This window comes from Podarcis bocagei (genome assembly GCF_964188305.1).
Source record: "Podarcis bocagei genome assembly, chromosome: 13".
NCBI lineage: Eukaryota > Metazoa > Chordata > Lepidosauria > Squamata > Lacertidae > Podarcis > Podarcis bocagei.
In genome coordinates this window covers 45,840,973-45,864,158 of record NC_138138.1, presented here as the reverse complement: position 1 = coordinate 45,864,158, position 23,186 = coordinate 45,840,973, and the positions used below count along the sequence as shown (strand labels likewise).

At 40.2% G+C, this 23,186-nt stretch overlaps 1 protein-coding gene across 1 annotated transcript in view; it reads right to left on the bottom strand.

Moving 5' to 3' along the window:
• Positions 1-2,909: 2,909 nt before the first annotated feature.
• Positions 2,910-23,186, bottom strand: part of LOC308570744 (vomeronasal type-2 receptor 26-like) — a gene marked incomplete at both ends in the record, with an annotated part of 30,817 nt that continues 10,540 nt past the window's right edge. Inside the window, 4 exons of the mRNA XM_081165660.1 lie at positions 2,910-3,811; positions 5,180-5,306; positions 18,749-19,612; positions 22,299-22,590. Of these exons, the coding sequence (XP_081021786.1) occupies positions 2,910-3,811; positions 5,180-5,306; positions 18,749-19,612; positions 22,299-22,590 (2,185 nt within the window). The remainder of the gene's footprint in view (positions 3,812-5,179; positions 5,307-18,748; positions 19,613-22,298; positions 22,591-23,186) is intronic.

The following is a 23,186-nucleotide window of genomic DNA, read 5'->3' as shown; positions in this document are numbered from 1 at the left end:
ACTCTCCTCTTTTCCAGGCTAAACATACCCAGCTCCTGGGTCTTCCTCCCCTCCCCCTTTGAAGTTGGAGAGAATATTTGCCCGCTTCTAATCTGTAGGGACCTCACCTGTTCTCCAAGAATTCTCAAAGATAATAGTCAAATGCTTTGAAATTACATCCGCGAGTTTCTTTAGTAACCTTGGATGCAGGTCATCGGGCCCTGTAGATTTGAATTCATACCTGAAGGAGCGTCTCCACCCCCATCGTTCTGCCCGGACACTGAGGTCCAGCGCCGAGGGCCTTCTGGCGGTTCCCTCATTGCGAGAAGCGAAGCTACAGGGAACCAGGCAGAGGGCCTTTTCGGTGGTGGCGCCCGCCCTGTGGAATGCCCTCCCATCGGATGTCAAGGTGATGGACAACTACCTGACATTCAGAAGACATCTTAAGGCGGCCCTATTCAGGGAAGCTTTTAATGTATGATATTTTAGTGTTTTTTGGTTTCTGTGGAAGCCGCCCAGAGTGGCTGGGGAAACCCAGCCAGATGGGCGGGGTACAAATAATAAATTATTATTATTATTATTATTTAAAGTAGCTAGGTGTTCCCTCACTACCTCTTTTCCTATCTTGGGCTGGTGCTCCCTCCTTACATCATTTATTCTGTTATCACTAGGTTGGGCATCACTTCCCTTTTGGGTGAAGAAAGAGGGAAAGTAGGTGTTGAGTAGCCTTTCCCATGTGGAGGACCTACCACTTGCTTGTTCTTCCTCTTCAGACATAGCCAAATAAACCTTTTATTTTATTTTTAACTTCTCTTGCAAACCCCAGCTTTAGCCAGTCCAGCTTTCCCCCTGCAATTGTTGGCTACTCATGTATTTTCCTCCTTTGTGATTTTCCCTTTACCCCCTTTCTTAAAGCAGAGTTGAGTTTAGAATAGTTTGGGTGTGATTTGAGCTAAGGAAAAAAGGTTGCAGTCTGGTAAAGGCAGCAGTCCGTAAAACACAGAAAGTCAGAGAGACAGTCAGAGTTATTGCTGAGGTCAGTTTGAATCCAAGGTTGCAGATATGGGAGAAACAAGACCCTACTAGGGTGATTATGCTGTGAACCCCTCCATCGTAGGCTCAGGTTGGACATATGTGTAAATAAATCATATATCACAAAGACGCGATAGTCTCATATGTGTCTCAATTTCTAAAAGGAAACAATAAACATGGGAAAACATGCCTGGAATTCTCTGGACTCTTGCACCACTCAGAGATTGGGGATGGCATGCAATACTATTCTTTTTTCCACTCCAAGCCTTCTATAACTAGTTTAAATGCTGGGACATATTTCTTAATTTTACCAGGACACTGTCATCAGCATCTAGAGAGGAGCAATTCTGGTTTTTCTCAGTTTTTGTTTTCACAGTCTTTAATTCACATTTCCATACCAGTTTGCGTTCTTTTTACCCAAGTGGGCTCCCACCGAGTGGTCAAGGGTGCTCAAGATCAGCTGTGTCAACAGCCCAACCCATTCGGATATTCCAGAGGTTGGGCAGTGCTTTGACCAGAGCGCTGGTCATATCAGCCAGAAAACCCCCCAGAGCTATCTGGAATCCCATTGGATCCATCAGCCTCTGTGGGTGGACCTTCCTCATAGATCCTCCACCTTTGCAGAAGTGGAAAGGTGCTGAAAGACCATGACAAGGGACTGGTGTCAATGTCCCCAACTTTCAGATCACCCTTTTCCTACCCAGTTAAGAAAACTTTTGAGGTTAACTTGTGTCACTTACTTGTGGGGCTCAGCCTAAAAAGTTCCTAATGGGGAACTTGCACATGCAGCTGATTCCAATGGGACATCCCAGAGGTGTCACTGCTGATGGGATCTGAGAGGGAGCCTTGCTTCCCAGCGGGGGGGGGGGGCTCATATTTGCCTGATGTCAGGTATGTCAGTCTGTGCCATTAATTCTTCCATTGGCATATATTATATAGTTCCTTTTTGGGATGACCCTATGACCCAGAGCAGAATGCCTGAATAATAATACCTACCTGTTTCTGGGATCAACTCATAAACTCTACAACTGCCTCTTTTCCTTGCCGAACAAATCGGGCAATTATTTTTTGTCATTCCATTTAGGTCTTATTTGTAGTATCTACTGCAACAGATTCTGTACCATATACAGAACATATGCAACTTTATGGTAATGTTGTTGTTGTTTAGTCGTTTAGTCGTGTCCGACTCTTCGTGACCCCATGGACCAGAGCATGCCAGGCACTCTTGTCTTCCACTGCCTCCTGCAGTTTGGTCAGACTCATGTTATACATTCATCTTAATCATGCTTATGTATTCTAATACATACTTTTTCCATTTGTGACTGATTTTGTGACATTTTTTTCCATTTGTGACTGATTTTGTGACATTTTTTTTCCATTTGTGACTGATTTGGTTTGGAATTTTTGCTCCCTCAGTTGTTATCAAGCAACAATTGGATGGGCAGCATTTCTCCCCCAGACCTGATGTTACACATCCCTCTTCTTGGGACATTCTGGGGGTGTTATTGTATAATCTCCATGATACCTGATGAACATGCCTAAGAACCATTTATTACTCACAATTGTTGCTCAGCTTGCATTTCCCTTCTCTCTCTCTCTCTCTCTCTCTCTCTCTCTCACACACACACACACACACACACACATAACAGAAGAAATTTGTTTGGTCAGAAATCATGTCACAATCAGATTGTGCACTTCTTCAGATTTGTGGCAAAAAGTGAACACACATAAATACTGCATGCAAAATATTATTTTATTTCTGAATATATTTAAAATCCTTAGATATATAATTTCAGCAAAAAGTTGTAAGTGTAGCACAGTTCCTGGTGGATGACCCCAGTACTTATTAATGTGTTCCTTTAAGGATCTTAAAATGACACCAGAAACTGTGCCATTATTCAATTATTTCTTCGTTTTAGCTGTTCCCTGTTGTTCAACTCAGGCCTCAAAATAATAATGTAGCATTTTGGAGAAAAGATGCAGCCTAGCAACCCAGCACTGGAGGCCAAGATGGAGAAGATTTCCACAGCTACCATGTATTTTCCCTTGGTGCTCAGGTAGGTTGGAACAAAAGATAGCCACACACTGCAAAAGACCAGCATGCTGAAAGTGATGAACTTGGCTTCGTTGAAACAGTCTGGCAACTTTCTGGCTAGGAAAGCTACACTGAAACTGATGGTTGCCAAAAAGCCCATGTAGCCCAAGACACAGTAGAACATGGAGACTGACCCTTCATTACATTCCACAATGATTTCTCCAGACACTGAGTGCATGTCCTGACCTGGAAATGGGGGAGATGTGGCCAACCAAACAGCACAAATGCCTAGTTGAGTAAGAGAACAGGAAAAGACGATTGAAAGTGCCAACCTTTTCCCTACCCATTTCCGGAAAATGCTTCCTGGTTTGGAGGCCATGAAAACTACAACCACTGTAATGGTTTTGGCCAAAACTGAAGAAATAGCAATTGAAAAGATGATGCCAAATGCTGTTTGTCGGAGCAGGCAGGTCACCTTATTGGGTTGTCCAATGAAGAGCAAAGAGCAGAGAAAGCAAAGAAGGAGAGCGATCAGGAGAATATAGGTAAGGCTTCGGTTGTTGGCTTTGACAATGGGAGTGTCCCTGTGCTTAATGAAGACTGCAAGTACCAGAGCTGTGACCAGGGAAAAGTATAGAGCCAGTGTTGCTAAAGAAATACCCAAATGTTCTTCAAAAGAGAGGAAGGTCTGGACTTTGAGGAGGCAGTGATCCTTTCCCTTATTTGGGTACTGATCTTCTGAGCAGCTGATGCAGTAATCCATGTCTAAAAGTGAAAGAAATACCATATTTAAAACTGATTTGTTTTGTGGAATAAGATACCCCTTTCAAACAGTTCCATATAACTCAATGCTTGCAGCCACAAAAGACCCTAACCATATCAGACCCTAACTATACATTCTTTATTAAGCTGTATGATGGGAATTTAGAGCAGTGTGTAGAACATAACAGGTATTCCAAGTATATTTTCCCCTGGGCTTTTTAAATTTTAACATGTTGAGTGCCTTATTTCCCCCCCTCCCAAATTCATTCTATGTCTGTGTGATATTATTTTTGTCCAAGTTTTGTCCAGTTTGTTTGTCCAAACTGCTGTTCATCTTATTTTATGAGTTTAGGGTGTTTTTTGCTAAACAAATTGCTTTTTTTCCAGAGGGGATTTTAAAATTGACAGAGAATATATTGATTACCTCGAAAAGGCTCACCTCTTCCCTCCAATACTAAACGTTATGTTTATCAGTCTGGAAGTGAAACAACAAAACCTGAAACTGAGGGTTGTATCCAGTGCTAGTCCTATGCAGAGTAGATGTATTGAAATTAATGCACATGCCTACATTATGTTCATCAACTTCTTTAAGTGGATCTACTCTGAGTAAGATTTGGTTGGATACAGCCCTAAAGTAGTAGTTTTCCACAATATGCTAATCCCCACAGATATGCATAAATTTATTTATTTGTGAATTAAAAGCAAAATTCTAAACAAAAAAATGAAAAAATAACCTGATGAGGCTCTGCGGACCTCATGATAGCATTTATAAGAAAGATAGATGGTGACACATCTGAAGAAAAAAGAAGGGAGGGAGGGAGAAAGAGCTCTATTGAGCCTCTCACACTGAATAGTATCTTGGAGGCAGTGATGCACCAATATTCATATGGTGTGAGGTTAAAAACCTCTACTCCCTATTCAGTATCAAGACACTTCACAAGGGAAGAAAGGAGAAAATGTGCATTTTGCCTTTCTTGATCTCCAGAACCTGCATCACTTGTGCTTCTCATAAAAGCATAGGAAGGTTTCCAGGAGATGGGAGGGAAAGTTGTGTTTCCCCATTTCTCATAATAGAAACCCAATAAAACAATTACAAGACTCAGTGGCTGAGCCATGGTCAGGAGCACGCTGGGGGTGTTCTATACAGATTGCCTTTCTTCTTAATCCAAATGACTGAGCAAAACCACGTAAGATAATCGGAGAATTTGTGATAAACACATTATTTCATTTCTACTTCAGACAGCTACCAAGGAGGCAAAAATCTCATCAAAGACAGGCAATGGTATATCTTTCAGATTATACAACTTGTCACAAGTCACACACAATTGACTATTCAATCAGATCCATATTTCTTAATAATAAATCTCCTACCCTGCTGGTCTGAAATCTTCCCTTCCGGACACGAAGTGCAATCATAGCAACAAAATTTCTCCCCCTCTTTCTTTTTCTTGCTGGTACCAGGAGGACATTTTTCATTACACTGGGAAAACGGACGTACCTGTTATTGAAGAAAGGAAAATGTTACCTTCAGTTGAATAGACCTCATGGATCTATTCCAGTGAATATAGAAGGCTGAAAGTAAGGTCCATCCATCACTCCACTGCTGTCAGCCATCCAGCTTTAAAGTATTGGTGAAATACCCTTTCTCAATTAAATTATTATGATTTAGATGGCTATTACCCTATATCAGTTTTATGGAACCTGAGACAGACTCACCCAATAAGAAGAAGAACAGATTTATTACGGCCACAGACCAGAAATACAGACATATACAACAATAAAAAAGCCATATAAATAGGTTAAAATTAAAATCTATAAGCTAAAACGTGATAAGTAATGCAGATATAAAACAATTTAAAAATACAGGTTAAAGCCTTTAACCACTAATTTAAAATGTGCACGTTAAGTCATTGGCCACCAGATTCATTCAGAGCTTGTTTCCTTAGTTTTATAGCGGAAACACAGAATTTAGTCACTTTCCCTGTCGTTTATTAGATATTTTAACTAGTGATCCTCAGATCTGCTTGGGATTCGTTGCATGATTGGGGTGATAAATATAGAATGGATGTCCCTATAAAAATGGCAATATTGTAGGATGTGAGTAAGAGTTTCAACTTCCTTCAAACCGTATGGGCATATTCACTCTGAGTATGGTTTATAAAATAATAAAACAACAACAACAAAGTCATAAGCTTTGTTTTAGAAAGAAAAGCTTACTTGACACCAAAGTATGTAGGCTCATTAACTGCAAAGGTTAATCATGTAATGCATGAAGGAATGACTTTTTATTTTTATGTTCAATATAATGTCTCCCAGGCTCCTTAAATGATCATGAACATTGGCATTGGGGGAAAAATTCAGTCCCTCTGTTGGCTATTCAGAGTGGAGGTATGGCATGTAAATGTAAGCTGGTACATGAAATAAGAGTGAGATATTATCATACTGTTGCTAGCATGGGAGAAGAAGGAGAATCAGGAGGAGGAGAAGGAAGAGTAATAGGATTAAGTCACTTCCCACCTGACTGAAGTTTTGATGCCACTCAATTCTCGCGTCATCAATGGTGAGGTTTATGCCAGATGATACCTGCGGCTCCAACCTTCCCACTTTTACCCCGACATAGGAATTATTTGGGAATGTGATCAAGTTTGTAATATCAAATCCAGCTACTAACTCTCCATGTTCATTGAACTTAAATTCGTCACCAATACTGTTGTTGAAAGAGATCCTCTGAATTAAAGATAAAATCTAGATGGAAAGAAAAGGAGAATCCAGGAACTGAGAACATAGAAAGACCCTGATTCATCAGACCAGTGTTTCATCTGCTCCGGGATCTTGTTCTCACAGTAGTAAACCAGATGCCAATGCAAAGCTGAAACAGGACTTCGGCACAGCAGCCGTCTCCCCATTTGTGATGCCCAGCAACTGACTTTGAGAAACAACAGTTCTTTTATTTTGAAAGCACTTTTTAAAAAACAAACAACAAATCATTGCACCATCTTCTTGCAACTGCTACCACTACTAGCACTCCCACAGCCACGAAAGCCTCATAGGAAGACATTATACATACGAGAGTGCCTTCCAATGAGATTTCTAAGAAGTGTGGCCTGAACACACACCACACATAATGATTTTTTGAAAACAGCAAGCAGAGACACACCCCAAATATTATATTGTATCTCAGTGAAGACGGATCAGACACCATTTCCCCTTTTTAACATTGAGAGTCAATAAGAAGACATTACCTGCCAAGGTTCCACACTATGAGGGGCCAATCGGCTCCCATCCCCCTTTGCTCTTCTACTGAATCTTGATGAGTATGTAATATGTAAGGCATGTGCCAGAGCATAGACCGCATTATAGATACTGTAGCTGTGGCCAGTCATGCTCATGTCAAAATAAGTTGCAGGAAGGCTGTCTAATCTCTCCTCCCCAGTACAGAGATCATCAACATAGTCTGTTGAAACAGAACAGCTAAATGCATTCTCCCAGGTATCCTTAATAAAACCATCTCCCTTTGCCTTCAAAGGGTTGATAGTCTGAAGAAATTCTTGGAAGCCTTGAACCTTCTTTGAGTGAATTGCGAAGGAGATGGCACCATGGAGCGTTTGCATTTTAAAATCCCTTTGAACTATATGCAATGTGACATCCATTTGAGCTGTCATAATCCACACTCTCGCTATAGAACTTAACTCATAATCAGCAGCTGTTATAGGAAAGAGTGCTTTTACAAATAAAATACCTGTCACCCATGCAATGGATGCAGTTTCTCCATATAAAACAATTACGTTGGCTGTGCTCCTCATGAAATCTGGGACAATGTTGAGAAAGAGAGTCACGATTTCCTCCATGCCGATGAAATGCACATTTTTTGGAAAAGTTTCCTGGAATGCTAAACAGATTCCACTCTGAGAAAGCATGGTCTCAAAGACCTTTGAGAAATGCTCTCCAGCTTCAGTGTCCATTGTCATGAGCCCTACCCAGGTCCATCCAAAATGCACAAGTAACTGGACAAATCCCTCATACTGTAGGATTTCATTGGGGACCATGCGGTAAAAAGCTGGGCAATTTCTTTGATCATTCGCAGCTGGTTCAAAGGAGCCATAAGAAAACTAAATGAACAAATGCATATAAATTTACAGACATTTCAGAGAAAGGGGTGGGAGGCTGTCATAGTTTGGAAGGGTTGGAAAAACTGCAGCTTGGTGATAAATCAGATACACTGCACAAAAAATGTGCTACATACAGGCACTGGCTTGTTTGTTACAGACGATGTGCAAGATCACTCTTTTCCTATAGAGCCACTTTTGGGTGCAGTAAACTAAATCGAGCTAGATGAACAACTTGTCTCAGCTGGCAGAAGGCAGCTGTTTATGTTCTGGATAAATAAACTGAACATTTGACAGCTTCATCCCCTGAAGCTGTCGTACTTTATGAAACAGTTTCTGAAATTAACTACAGTGGTAGTAGTAGTAGTATACCCCATAATTTTTCCCTGATGGGACTCAAGGTGGCTTACAGATAAAAACAAGAATGACTACAAACACGGGGGGGGGGGTTCATTAAAAACAATACAGCATTAATAGAATAAAAACCATACATATAATCCGTTTAAGACATATAAATAATTACAATAAAAACAGCACAACACAAGCTCTTTTGTTAAAAGCAGTCAGTTCTCCAAACCTGCTGGCAGAAGAACAATAAGGACGGACACATTCTAGTTTCTCCAAAGAGGGAGTTCCAGATGGTGCTTTCTGGCTTTGGAAACCCCAATATTACCCTGGTGCAGATTACATATTTGTTGTTGTTATCCTTCACCCTCTTTAAAAATTAGTAAATTGCAGAAGGAAAGCAGAATGAGTAAGCGGCAGTAAATTATATGTTGGTTATGGAAATTTTCCATAACTAACACCAGCATATCCTACCTGTGGAATCTTGTAAAGACCTAAGATGTCTGCCATTCGTGTGGAGGTGTCAGATTCAAGTCCTCCAATGACTCCTATTAGATTTTTTGGGATGCCACATTGATAGTTAGGGAAAAAACTATGTGATTTGCAGACCATGTCCAGAGTAGTACGGTAAGTTATCCTTGAATTGGAGCAGCTGTCGTAGATGTGAAACCCAAGAGTGACATTGGGCAACAGTTTTGGACTTCCCATGATCTCATTAATGGCAAACACCGAGGCCATGATATGCTGGTAGAACTTTATACATACACTGCAAATAAAGCAACTAGTTCAAGAGGTTGCAGGTGTTGTCACAAAACAGAGAAAAATATTATGTCGGGCATTGCACCCACAGAATAAGCAACAATGTTGGGAGATTAATGCTAAGGGATTTTGTCGCCAAGGCAGATAAACCTATGCACTTGTCAGGCGATTAAACTGATTAATAACATAAAAAACACAAAGAGAACAAAACTCAAAGTGAGACAAAATGACTGGCAGAGGCAAAAGCCAATGTTGGCCGGGGGGGGGGGGTACATTAATATCTAAGTTACGAGTAAATACAATGCTATATGTTCAAATAACTTGAACTAAGAAGCCCATTCAATAGCACATTACTTCCTGAATGACTGCGAATCTGTTTAACTCTTTTCCAGGTACTGATGGTTTTGCCAGAAATATATCAAATAAACAAATAAATATTCAAGAGGAAATTTATAGGTAATAGCTAGCTTATGCAGAAAAAAATGTATGAAATGCAACAAAGAAAGCAGTTACATTTGATTTTAAAACAGAAGGCATGACTTAGTAGAAGCCTATGTTACCTGATTTCCACATGGACCAACAAGTTAAATCTGAGAAATAAATGGATAACTACAACCTACACCTTCCTTAACCCATTTCTATATGACAATGATGAAAATTTGTATAGACCAGCAATGTAACTAGAGTGCAATCCGACCACAAAACATGGTTGAGTCAATATGTGCATTTTGCCTTTCATTTCAAACAATCTTCACATCCATCCATTAATATATGAGATGCTCCCTCCCACAAAACTCAAAGCAGTTTGCCAACCTATATGCATATAGGATCTCTCTGTCTAAAGCAAACAGACAAACAAAGTAAAACAAGCAGCTTTCATGAAAATGCATTTAAAATTAAAATGGATTCTTACATTGGAAAGTTAACCAGCTCCAATGAAGGGTCTTTGTCAAATAAAATATTGGGGAAAATGTAATGCATCTGAGATACAATCATACCAATTACAAACTCGTTTGGCTGGTACCACTCATGGGGAACTGAGAGGGGGTCTGTCAGGGCACAATTCATAGGGTGCACTGTGCACACCAGGTGAGGAAGCAAGAAGAGCAGCAGTATCAACAACATTGCAGCAACTCAATTTCCTGATGGCAAATTTCCCCTCTAAACATGCATTTTTCCTGGTCCCTCTATGGTGTCGCTATCTGCAAGAGCAAATTTGTTTAAGCAGAAGGTGCAGATTTAATGCGATTCCACCAAAACAGTTCTTATACACCTTTCTCTTAGCCTCAGCTGTGCTATAAAATTTTGCCTTGAATAGTAGATGAAAGGAGATACTCATTTGAAGCCTGACTTATACATAGAAAAAGGGAGAAATACAGAGAATGACAGAGCCCTGCCTGCTTTTAGATAATCTTAGCTGCCAATAGAACACTGTGGTATTTATGAACATGTAATACTTGTTTTTTCCTATTGCAATCAGGGAAGCCATTGGGGATTTGTCCAGGTGATTCAATCATAATAGTATGGATAATTGTAGGGGAAGGATAAACATTTCTGCAATGATTCTGGGCTCTCTGAGGTTTCATGAGAACCAGAACTGCTGATGAAAACCAATTTGAAATATGTCGGCTTATTTCAAAGCTCATTGCGTCATAGTAGCTGTCATAGATATGAAAGCCAAGAGAACTACTTTTTTAAAATCTTTATTTGCTGTCCCTCAAGATAATCTGCTACTCTCTAAAGGGATAAGAATGTTGCAATGTCTGTTGAAACCTTTGTTTATCCCTCATTAGACTGCTGCTCAATGACACATTGTTATTTGAATATTTCCCAAATGCGCACAAGATATTTTGAGGGGGAAAGTGTCAGTAGAGACTCAGCTGCCCTGTATGTGTTCTACAAGTGTCACTGTCCACAGATAGGCAACTGAGGGGCTCCAATCTTTATTCCTTAATAGCATAAAGGTGAATTTATAGCATGGCTGAATCTTGTGGTGAAATTCATTGGTTAGTTTTGTTGTTTCTATTAGCGAGGCAAGAAGATGACCCCAAAGACGGGAATGGGAGAAGTTTAGGTTTTCTTCTGTTTGGGTTAAGCAGCTGGTATATACCTCTGTAAATTTTATGGGGTCTTCCAGGGGCATCCCCTAGTATCTGTTTTTATCTGTGCCTAGATTGCTCATAGATGCCATTACATACATTTCTGGAAAATATGCTACAACCTCTACATAATTGGTCTTTTTAAAAAACAAAACAAAACAACAACAACAACAACAACAACAAATATTTCAATCATCTCTAGACCATGTAAACATGAATAGAAATTGAGCCTAAATTAGTTATTAAGTAAGTAGGCAAACATTCCAAAGAATTTTATCTGATTGGGATCTGAGAGGAGCTAGGTGAGATCTTTAAAGTGAATTACCAAAGGCCACACTTTCCACAGTGCTAAATCTACCAATAGTCACTTCAGAGGAAACAAAAAAAGGTGGCAAAACAAATAGGACTGATCATTTGATATTTTATTCCAACCCCCCCCCCTTATTAGTTGGTGCATTTTATTCAGATCATACCTCAGCACAACAAGAAAGCATTTGGATGAAAAGTTGTAATCCAGAAAACAAGCACTGGAGGAAAAAATGAAGAAGATCTCCATGGCCACTATGTGCACATTTTCTCTGGAGCACGATTGCCACAAACACAGAAAAAGACCAACATGCAGAAACTGAGAACCAGTGATCCTTCAGATGTTATTAAATTCCCATTTCTATCATCTTTGAATTTTGGTCATGTTGGCTAAGCCTGATGGGACTTGGAGTCCAACAATATCTAGAGAGCAGCCAAGTTCCCCATGTTTGTCCTAGATAATGACTGCAAATCCAAATTGAGCAATGAGGGCAATGTGTTTAACTTAATAGCACAAATATTGGATGGGAAAAAGTAGTATGACAATAAAAGAAACTGAGCCAGTCTTTATTGGTTTATAGATTGTGAAAGCAAAAAACATCATAAAGGCATTGCACAAAACAAAAGAGACAGCAGTGAAGACAATAATGCGAAAATCTGCTTTTTCATAGTAGGGCCTGTAACCATTTAGTCTGTTCAACAAACATAAGGAGAAAAGTTTACAATTAGCAATAATCGCGCCTCGGATTAACCTCATTGGCTACGATACTGCCACTGCGCAAAGCTATTTGATTTTTATTGCTTCCTTCTTATTAGCTGTTCCTTTTTGTTCAGTTCAGGCCTCAATATAATAATATAACATTTGGGGGAAAATATGCAACCTAGTAACCCAGCACTAGATGCCAAAATGGAGAAGATCTCAACAGCCACCATGTATTTTCCTTTTGTGCTCAAGTAGGTTGGCACAAAGGACAGCCAAACACTGCAAAAAACCAACATGCTGAAGGTGATGAACTTGGCTTCATTAAAACTGTCTGGCAACCTCCTTGCTAGGAAAGCCATGGTAAAGCTGATGGTTGCCATTATCCCCATGTACCCCAGGACACAGTAGAACATGAAAAGTGACCCTTCATTACATTCCACAATGATTTCTCCAGTTAATGAGTTCATGTCCAAATCTGGGAATGGGGGGAAGGTACACAACCAAATAACACAAATAACAAACTGAGGGAGACAGCAAGCCAAGACAAGTGAATATGCCAATCTTTTCCCCACCCATTTCCGGAAAATGTTTCCTGGCTGGGAGGCCATAAAAGCCACAATCACTGTAATGGTTTTGGCCAAAACAGAAGAAATAGCAATGGAGAAGATGATGCCAAAAGCTGTTTGTCGCAGGAGACAGGTCCCCTTCTGAGGCTTTCCAATGAAGAGCAAAGCAGAGAGGAAACAAAGAAGGAGAGAAATGAGAAGAAAGTAGGTGAGGCTCCGGTTGTTGGCTTTGACGATGGGAGTGTCCCTGTGCTTAATGAAGATTCCAAGTACCATAGCTGTCATCAGAGAAGAAAGAATAGCCAAAGAAACTAGAGTAATGCCCAAAGGTTCATCAAAAGTGAGGAAGTTGTGCGTCTTAGGGATGCATTTATCTTGTCCCTTGTTTGGAATTTGATCTCCTGGGCAATTGATACAATAATCCATGTCTAAAAGAAGAACATATGCTTCTTAAACACTCTTCTATTTTCAAGAACAATGAGCATCTTTCCTGGAATTCATCTTAATAAGTAGTTATTAGTAATTATTACCAAAACTCTGAACATGTGTCTACCGTCCATTCTATCCTCCTAACCTAATATGGTTTTGAGATATTATAAATATTGGCTTCTAATTTAAAAATCACATGATCTACCAAGAACAATTAATTATTTTAGGGGTGGGTTGAAATGAAATGTGAAATATAGTAGTGGTTGGCAGGACATCCAGGGAAATTGTCCAAAATCTTGGTTGTACTTCTTGCTCTATGTTGTTTTGTTCTTGAAAAATATATTATTACCGTAATTCTTTCACATCTTCTCACACTTATCACACTTACAGGCTTCTTTGCATGGTAATATTGCTAGAAATGTTATGTTTATGATGAATGACCTTTATCAGGAGAGAGACAGGGAAAGGTGACCCTGCTTCTCTAACTTGATCTCTCGGTGGCTTTCCATACCATTGTTTTGTGAATATAGATGCGCAGAAGCCATGCTATATGGCAGTGGCTAATAGATCATAAAGCTATTAAAGATAATAGCTATATAAGGCTTGGGCTGCAGCTTTGGGAGGGAATCAGAATAAAGACACATATCACACATAGTATGGAGTTCCTCTACCCAGATTTACCCAAGGGGATGGTTCTCATTTTGAAATGTAATCAGAGAACAAGTGTGTCATATCTTTGCTATAGTTTTGTTTCTGTATCTTTAATAAAGCTTCATGTTCATTGCCACTACAGTGTATCACTGAATCTCTATAAAAGGAAGCTCTCCTCTTTGCGAGACCTACAGTCTTGACCTGTCTGAATTGGCCTAGAATGAGCCTTTCATCACAAAACTTTAACCAATACATTTGGCTCAAGCAGGCAATCACTCACAGTTAAGCCCTAAATTTCCCTTCCCTTGAACCAACTGCATTTAGGTGAAACTCTGTTTTTGTAGCATTTCCCTTAACTACTCTGGTGAATGCGGGATGTAAATGAACTCTATCATCCAGGGGAGGACATGCTCAACAGCAGCATCAGGAATTCCCCAATTATGGGATTGACTGGATTCCATTTGTCTTTGGAGGCAGACAATTCATGCAGAGGGAGAAAGCCACAGTCTATCTAAGCCTTGTCCATAACTTTGGTGTGGGTATGTAGAGGAACAATTGTAGGCATTAATAACGACACAGGCTAGACATTCTGTCATCGGTAATCACAGATTCAGCTGTCATTTCATTATATTCAAGTGTCTTTACAGTGTATAACCTACCTTTCTTGCTTGAGAACATCCCTTCTGGACACGGAGCGCAAATGTAGCAGCAAAATTTCTCCCCCTCAATCACTTTCCTGCTGTAACCAGGCAGGCAGTTCTCGTTACATAAGGAGAAGGGAGGCACCTGGTTTTAAACAAAGGAGGAAATTAGCATTCAGAAAATGTTTCAGAAATGTTGATTTAGATATTATCAACTATTACATGTCTGATGATATCCAACAATGATATCCAATCCACAATGTGCAATAAAGCCATTTCCCTTCCCCCGGGAAATGAAGTTGCGAACTGGTCATGAGCCCACCCTGTGGGGGGGGGGGCAGGGCTGGCCCCCGCATCACAGGGAGTCCCTGGCTCCTTCACTCCTTGGGCTGACCAATCTGGTTGGATGGGGGGACATGGCTTATGCCATTTAAGCTGCTCAAGGTGGGAACTCAGCCCCTTTTGGTTCACGCTCGCACAGTTCTCCCTCCCTTCCTCCCTCCCTATAGTTAGGCTCTTAATCCTTTGTTGAAGGGGCCTGGTAGGATTTTTTTTTCCACTTGGAAAATTGGCACCAGCCACTTGGTTTTTCGCCTACCTCGTAGCAAATCGTCACAACTTTGTAAGGTTTGGCGGTTAGGCACTGGAGTATTTGGTTGGAGGTGAATGGACGTAGTGGCCCTTACCTATCCCTCCTATTTCAAGGGTATTCCGTTAAAGGAATCTGGGGGGGCGTGGCCCCATCCGAAACCCAGACGGGGGCTAGGGCCATGGATTGACCCCTATCGGTGACCCTGGCGGAGTTCCTAGTTGATGTGCATCAACAGGGCTCCCTCTACTGGTGGTTAACCCTTCTGAGACTTCCTGCAGGTGGGCAGGAGTTAGATATAGTCGGTTTGGTTCCAGTGCCCAAGCCAATACCATTCACATTCTGTAACCAATAAAATTGTGACCATTTTTAGCCCATTAACCTAAAATACTGACATCTAGTGTCTTTATTCCAACAATGGGGTGGGTTTGGGGCCTTGCCACGCAAATACATATGCAAAAACAGATGGTGTATACAGTAGGGGTCTACTGTATACCCCATCTGTTTTTGCATTTGTGGTGGACATGTAAGGCCTTTTGGGAGATGGTAAATAATGAGATAATAATAAAAAAATATTTCAAAGGTCTTTTATAAAAAGACCAGAAGGCTTTCTTTTAGGAATAAATGAGTCAGAGATCAAAGGAATCTGTTTCTCTATACAACTGTGACAGCACAAATGGTATATGCCCAGAAATGGAGGGAGGAAGCAGTGCCAACGAAGGAGGAGTGGCAGACAAAAACGATGGAATATGCAGAATTGGCATGCCTAACTAGCAGAATAAGAGATCAAAAGGAAAGGGTATTTCAGGAATATTTGGAAATGTTTATAGAATTTTTGAAGAATCATTGTAAACAAGTTAAAAAAATTAGCAGGATTAGAGTGAATTCAGAAGTAAAAATTACACTGAGACAAAAGGAAAAAGGGGTAATCAGAAGGAACCATGGAAGGTGGGAAGGGAAGTCAATGTATAATTTACTATTTTGCTTTGTATATGTGATTGTGTGTGTGCATTTTCTATGTGTGGTGAGAATTATCCATCTAGCTCAGGCATCCCCAACCTTCGGCCCTCCAGATGTTTTGGACTACAATTCCCATCTTCCCTGACCGCTGGTCCTGTTAGCTAGGGATCATGGGAGTTGTAGGCCGAAACATCGGGAGGGCCGCATGATGGGGATGCCTGATCTCGCTAAACAACTGTAGTGATAAAAATCCCCAAGCACAGCATAATGGGCATCATCCCTTTTCTTAGTAAGCAGGGTAAAGGTAAAGGTACCCCTGCCCGAACGGGCCAGTCTTGACAGACTCTGGGGTTTGTGCGCCCATCTCACATCTATAGGCCGGGGGCCAGTGCTGTCCGGAGACACTTCCGGGTCACGTGGCCAGCGTGACAACGCTGCTCTGGCGAGCCAGAGCCGCACACGGAACGCCGTTTACCTTCCCGCTGGTAAGTGGTCCCTATTTATCTACTTGCACCCGGGGGTGCTTTCGAACTGCTAGGTTGGCAGGCGCTGGGACCGAGCAGCGGGAGCGCACCCCACCGCGGGGATTCGAACCGCCGACCTTTCGATCGGCAAGCCCTAGGCGCTGAGGCTTTTACCCACAGCGCCACCCGCGTCCCCTAGTAAGCAGGGTAGATTACAACAATTTAAAACTGATTTCAGCCACATATATAGGGTGTGTTCTGAAAAAAATGATCTGGCTACTGCCTTTTGTACTAGATGAAGTTTCCAAGTCATCTTCAAGGGCAGCTGCACATAGAATGCACTGCAATGATTCCATATGGAAATCAGCAGGTCATGAAATACCATGGCCAAGTCATCTCTATCCCAAAGAGGCCTTAGCTGGTGAACCTAGATGAAGCTAGAAATATGCAGTCCTATGCACTGAGGCCACTAGGGCCACAAGTGACAATGTTGTATCTGGGGCTACCCACAATCTACAAACTGGCTCCTTCCAGGGGAGCGCAAGCCTATCAAAAAAGAGGCCATCTTACCATTTCTAGAACTCAACCTGGAATACATAACACCTCTGCCTTTTCAGCTTACAGTAAGAATCAATGACAAATTGCATGAAGAGTCTCTCCATTGGTTGCCTTAAATATACAGTGGTATCTCAGTTTACAAACTTAATCCATTCCGGAAGTCTGTTCTTAAACCGAAACTGTTCTTAAACCGAGGCGCGCTTTCCCTAATGAGGCCTCCTGCCGCCGGTGCCCTTCCACCATTCGGCTTCTGTTCTTAGGCTGAGGTAAATTTTGCAAACTGGGACACTACTTCTGGTTTTACGGAGTTTGCAAACCGAATAGTTCATAAACAGGGCTGTTCTTAAACCGAGGTACCACTGTACTGACTAACCACTCAGTGTATAATCATAAATCCCGTTCACCTGAGTCAAATCTCTGTGCCATTCCATTTTCTCTTCATTAATGGATAATACAGCTCTTTTAAAATCTTGAGGATCTAGTCTTCCCACTTTGACTCTGGCATAGGAGTTATTTGGGAAAGTGGCCAAGCTTGTAATATCGAACCCAGATGATAATTCTCCATCTTTGTTAAACATGATTTCATCTGCAGCACTGTTGTTGAATGAGATCCTCTGAAGCCATGAATGGAGCTACAGGAAGAAAGAGAATAGAATAGCATTTTAAATATTGAAATATTCTCACTGAGAATATACTTTTTCTATAGATTTTACATTAAGAAAGCAATTTCCAGACACTATAACTGTTATGTGAAGGGAAAAAAAATAGATTCCATCTTTACAACATAGTATGGCTTATATTGAGTAGATTGAATATGGTAGACCCAAGCTGACAGATAAAACATAGAACATGGAGATATCTATCAGGAGCCATACAAGCACAATTCAATTAAATTCATTTTAATACATTTGCAGAATATCAATTGTTCAAGACTATTTTGATTCAAATAGTCAATGAATGAAGTTCAGTGTTTCTGAATAATCTGAATAATCACAAATGGGTTGCTTTCCCTTTCACAGATATTTGTAGATGGTACTTTCTACGTGCCCCAACGTGGTGATAATTGGATTTCATAGCTTCATTTGTAGCATAAAGGATAGCCAACATTGTTTAGGTAAAGGTAAAGGTACCCCTGCCCGAACGGGCCAGTCTTGACAGACTCTGGGGTTTGTGCGCCCATCTCACATCTATAGGCCGGGGGCCAGCGCTGTCCAGAGACACTTCCGGGTCACGTGGCCAGCGTGACAAAGCTGCATCTGGCGAGCCAGCGCAGCACACGGAACGCCGTTTACCTTCCCGCTGGTAAGCGGTACCTATTTATCTACTTGCACCCAAGGGTGCTTTCGAACTGCTAGGTTGGCAGGCGCTGGGACCGAGCAGCGGGAGCGCACCCCGCCGCGGGGATTCGAACCGCCGACCTTTCGATCGGCAAGCCCTAGGCACTGAGGCTTTTACCCACAGCGCCACCCGCGTCCCACAGCGCCACCCGCGTCCCACATTGTTTAAACATATCTAATTTCCATCTGTACATTGTCAACAATTATATGACAATTTTGGATAAATATTTACAATCTTAGTAAGAGTGCACTGTAATTTTTAATAGAATTATAGAAGATTGTGTCTCTTAAGCTTGCTTTGCAGTGAAAAGAATTTAAAAGATTCACAAGAAGAGGGCAGAGTCCCCATTTTCTGCTAGGCATAATGGCAATTGAACATCTCACATCTGTAATATACATTAGACCTTTGACAGCGAGGAGCTATTACCTGCCAAGGTTCCACATTCAGGAGATCTAGTCCACCCTTATTCTTCATTGTTTTGTGTTTGGATTTAGATGTAGAAATTCTATGTAAGGCATGTGCCACAGCATACACAGAATTATAGATACTGTAGCTGTGGCCTGTCATGCTCATTTCAAAAAAAGGTCCAGGAAGGCTCTCCAATCTCTCTTCTCCAGTACAGGATTCATCAAAATCTTGCAAGAAACAATCAAATGCTTGTTCCCAGAAATCTTTGATAAAGCCATCTTCTGTTGAACTGGAAGGGTTTATAAACTGAATAAAATTTTGGAAGCCAAGATGTTCATTTGAGTGAACTGTAAATGAAATTGCTCCATGAAACATTTGAACATCCCACGTCCTTTGCAATAAAAAGAATGCAAAATCAATTTGAGCTGTTGTAATCCACACCTTTCCAGGAATCATATATTCTTCATATTGAAGATCGCTTAAAGGCAATAACTTTTTCCAACACAGAATGGCTGCCAACCACCTAATGATGGCTGTTTTACCATATATAAGCACTGCATTGGCTTTGGTTTTTCTGAAACCTTTAATGCTATTCAAAATGTAATCATTCATTTCAGCAAGGTTGTGGAAACGCATTTCATCTGGAGCTCTGTTGGTGAAAGCTGAACAGATCCCACTCTGGGAAAACATGGGCTCCATAGTCTTCAAGAAATGCTCTCCATTGTCATCATCCAAAATCATGATTCCAACCCATTTCCATCCAAAATGCAGAAGTAAATGAATAATTCCCTGGTACTGAAGCTCTTCATTAGGGACCATGCGGTAAAAAGAAGGAAGATCAGTTTGCTCATTCACGACTCGTTGGAATGAGCCATATGAAAACTAAAATTTTAAAAAAGGAGACATTTCAAGGAAGGGTCATACTTAGACTATAATCATATATATATATATATATATATATATATATATATATATATATATATATATATATATATATATATATCTTCAATTAAGCCCAATTGATATAATAAGGTTTCTTACTAAGTAGACCTGGGACTCAGCTAGATTGTTGTGGGGTTTTTGTGTGTTTTTAAACGTTTTATATGTGTTGTATATGCAATGTAACACTGTGGCACCAGATTGTGCTGTGGAGTCTCATCTTTCCCTACCAGATTTCCCTGTATGAACTAGCAACACGTTTTACTGAATCACTTCTTTGACATGTCTAGATCCAGCCTTGGATAGCAATATTTATTTATTGAGTGAGTGAGTGAGTTATTACTTATGGCCCATTAGCAGTAGGAATCCACGATGGGTTCGAGTTTTAGACACCTGCATATCTTAGAAATTTGTCTGTACCAACATACCGGCATCTTTCCCCCAAAGTCAGATTAAATGTATTTCCGTCAGAAGTGTTAAACAGCAGACTGAGAGGTATCCCTTATCAAAAGAAGGATCTCTGTGTGCTCTCAGGATGTTGACTGTATGAGGCATATTTTATTGCTTTGAGGACAATATGATCAAATGAGGGAACTATTGATTAAGCCGCTACTGGCAAATTGGCCGGGTCAATCTGAAGCCTACAATATCAAATATATTCTGGACGACAAGTCCAACGATATCACAGTGGCCATGGCAAAGTTTCTTTCAGTACTCATACGAATCAAAGATCAACTAAACAAATAACACTTCGGTCTCCCTTCCCTGGGGGGTTGTCTATATGAGTCTGTATTTTATTCTGTATCTATGTTATGGGTCGTTGGAACACAATAAAGATTATTATTATTATTTAAGCTGCAATCCTCTGCAAGCATGTACTAGTGTAGCCTCTGTTGAACAGTGAGATTTATTTCCAAGTAAATAGGGTTGCAATGTTAATTTCTATCCTGCCTTTTGATTGAAAAGTATCACAAAGGTAGCCTGCAAAGAATTATCAAGTGCAATTAAACACCCTTTTGCATTTGTTCTCATAGTGGAATGAAGAGATTTTGCCATATATATTTTTTTGTAATCCTGTTCCCTACTACATCTTAAAATTAACAATGTTTAATAAATTACCACACAAAATAACCCATAGGTAAAAATGAGATAAAACCAAAATATTACTGTATCTTACATGTAAAACTGAGTAGCATTTTAAAAAATAAAGTCATATTTCCAAAATAATCATATAAGTTTTTAACCTAATAATTGGTAGAATTGCTATAGCATCAAGATGGATATTCAGCTGCTGTTGGAAAATAATGTGAAAGTGTTATCAAAAATGTACAAACTACTTTTAGAATGGCATACAAAAGATGAAGACGTTAAGGCATTGATGATACACTGGACTAGAGAGTTTGAGGGAAATATCCAACTTTCATCCTGGGAAAAGTTATGGAAAGAGGAAATAAGATTTGCTGCATGCTGTTCGCTGAAAGAAAATTATATGAAAATGATGTATTGCTGGTATCTAACACTGAGTAAAATTGTGAAAATGTACAAAACAAGTTCAAAATTATGCTGGAAATGTAAAGAGAAAGAGGGGACTTTTTAACATAGGTGGTGGACATGTACATCAGTAAAGGCTTTCTGGGATATATAATGAGTTTTAAAAATACATTTGTCAAAAAAACAGAAGCCTTTTTACTAGGTATGATAGGTGAAGATTTCCCAAAAGATTAAAGACGTTTTATGTATGCAACGATGGCAGCGAGAATGCTACTAGCCCAGAACTGGAAGGAAGGAAAAGTACCAACAAAAGAAGAATGGCAGATGAAAATGATGGAGTTTGCGTAAATTGCAAAACTGATGGGGAAGATCCGAAACCAGTAAGGTCAAGTAGTTTCTAAAGATTGGAATAAATTTGTAATTTATTTAAAAGACCACTGTCCACAGTTAAAATCTTGTAATCTGGAACTTGTTAATGTGGAATTATTTATGGTAATTATGGTCATATAATAGATGGATAAAATTAAATCTGAATATGGAATGCTTAGAGGGAGGGAAAGAGGTCTGAAGGTTCAAAAGAACCTTGTATTTTAATGTTTGAAACGGTTTTGTTTTATATGTATAAATTTTTCAAAAATTCAATAAAAAATTATTCAGCTGCATTAATATATCCTTAAATAACTTAATATATCCATAAAACATTCTTAAAAGAACCACGATTAAATACATTTTAACTGAAATTTACAAATGTGAAAGTTCAACAAGACCATATAATAATTCAGTACACCCTTTTTCTTCTTCCTCATCTCAAAAGTGCTTCTGAATTGGATAGTTTTAAAACTGTATTATTTAAAAAAGAACAGAGGAGAGATAGGCTGACTGACGATGGGCTTGCTGTACTTCACTGTGATGGGAAGTCCAAAGACTTGAAGGCCTACATGTTATCAACCCTCATATAATTTAGAGTGAGGGAGTTTCGGATGTATCCACAAACTACAGAATAGACATTTCATATCCATGTATTTCATCCTATCTTTCCCCAATCAAAAATGTCAGTCTTGAAATTGCTATCTGAAAGAGGAAAGAACAGATGCATGAGATTAGAGAAGATCCCATAGACCCAACCCATGAATCCTACCTGTGGAATCTTGTACAGGCCTAAGATGTCTGACATGTGTGAAGAGGTATCAGAATCCAGACCGCCAATGACTCCCATTAAATTCCCCTGCCTGCCACATTTGTAGTTAGGGACAAACCTACGTGACTGGAAGAGCAGGCCCAACGTGGTACGATAGGTTATCCCTGCATCATAGTAGCTGTCATAAATATGGAATCCAATAGTGATATTTGGCAAAAGCTTGGGGTTTTTACTGATTTCCTGGATGGCAAACACCAAAGCCAGGATGTGCTGATAGAATTTTGTCACCACGCTGCAAGAAGAATATGATGTTTCATTGTAGAATTCTGAAATACTTGAACAGTGCATGAAATTGTGCTCTCCCCCCCCCCAGATCTACAGGTCTGCTCTGCTTTAAAATAGATTAAGTTGCCTGGGATAGGGACATAACTGAGCAAAGGTAATTCCTTTTGCAATGCCTAATTATGCCTTTACATTCAATTGGGCATCACTTTGCTGGCAGCCTCCTGCAAACCAATTACGAAATGCAATAAAGGAAGTTGGGAGCTGCCATTTCCAGTTCCAAAAATGAAGCATACCTGACAGAATGCCACCCCATGTCCCACCTGGCCACACCTGTTCAAGTCCAACTATAAGGAACCGTCCCCCATATATCTGTGATGTAAAGCACATTTTTCCACAGTACTGTTGCCTTTGGGATACAGTATGTGTATAGTCAACAAAAGAGTGGCGAAAGCTGTACTGGGATGCAGTCTCAAAAATGATAGAATGATCTCGATACGAATCCAAGGCAGACCTTTTAACATCACAGTAATCCAAGTGTATGCACCAACTACTGGTGCTGAAGAAACTGAAATTGACCAATTCTATGAAGACTTACAAGACCTT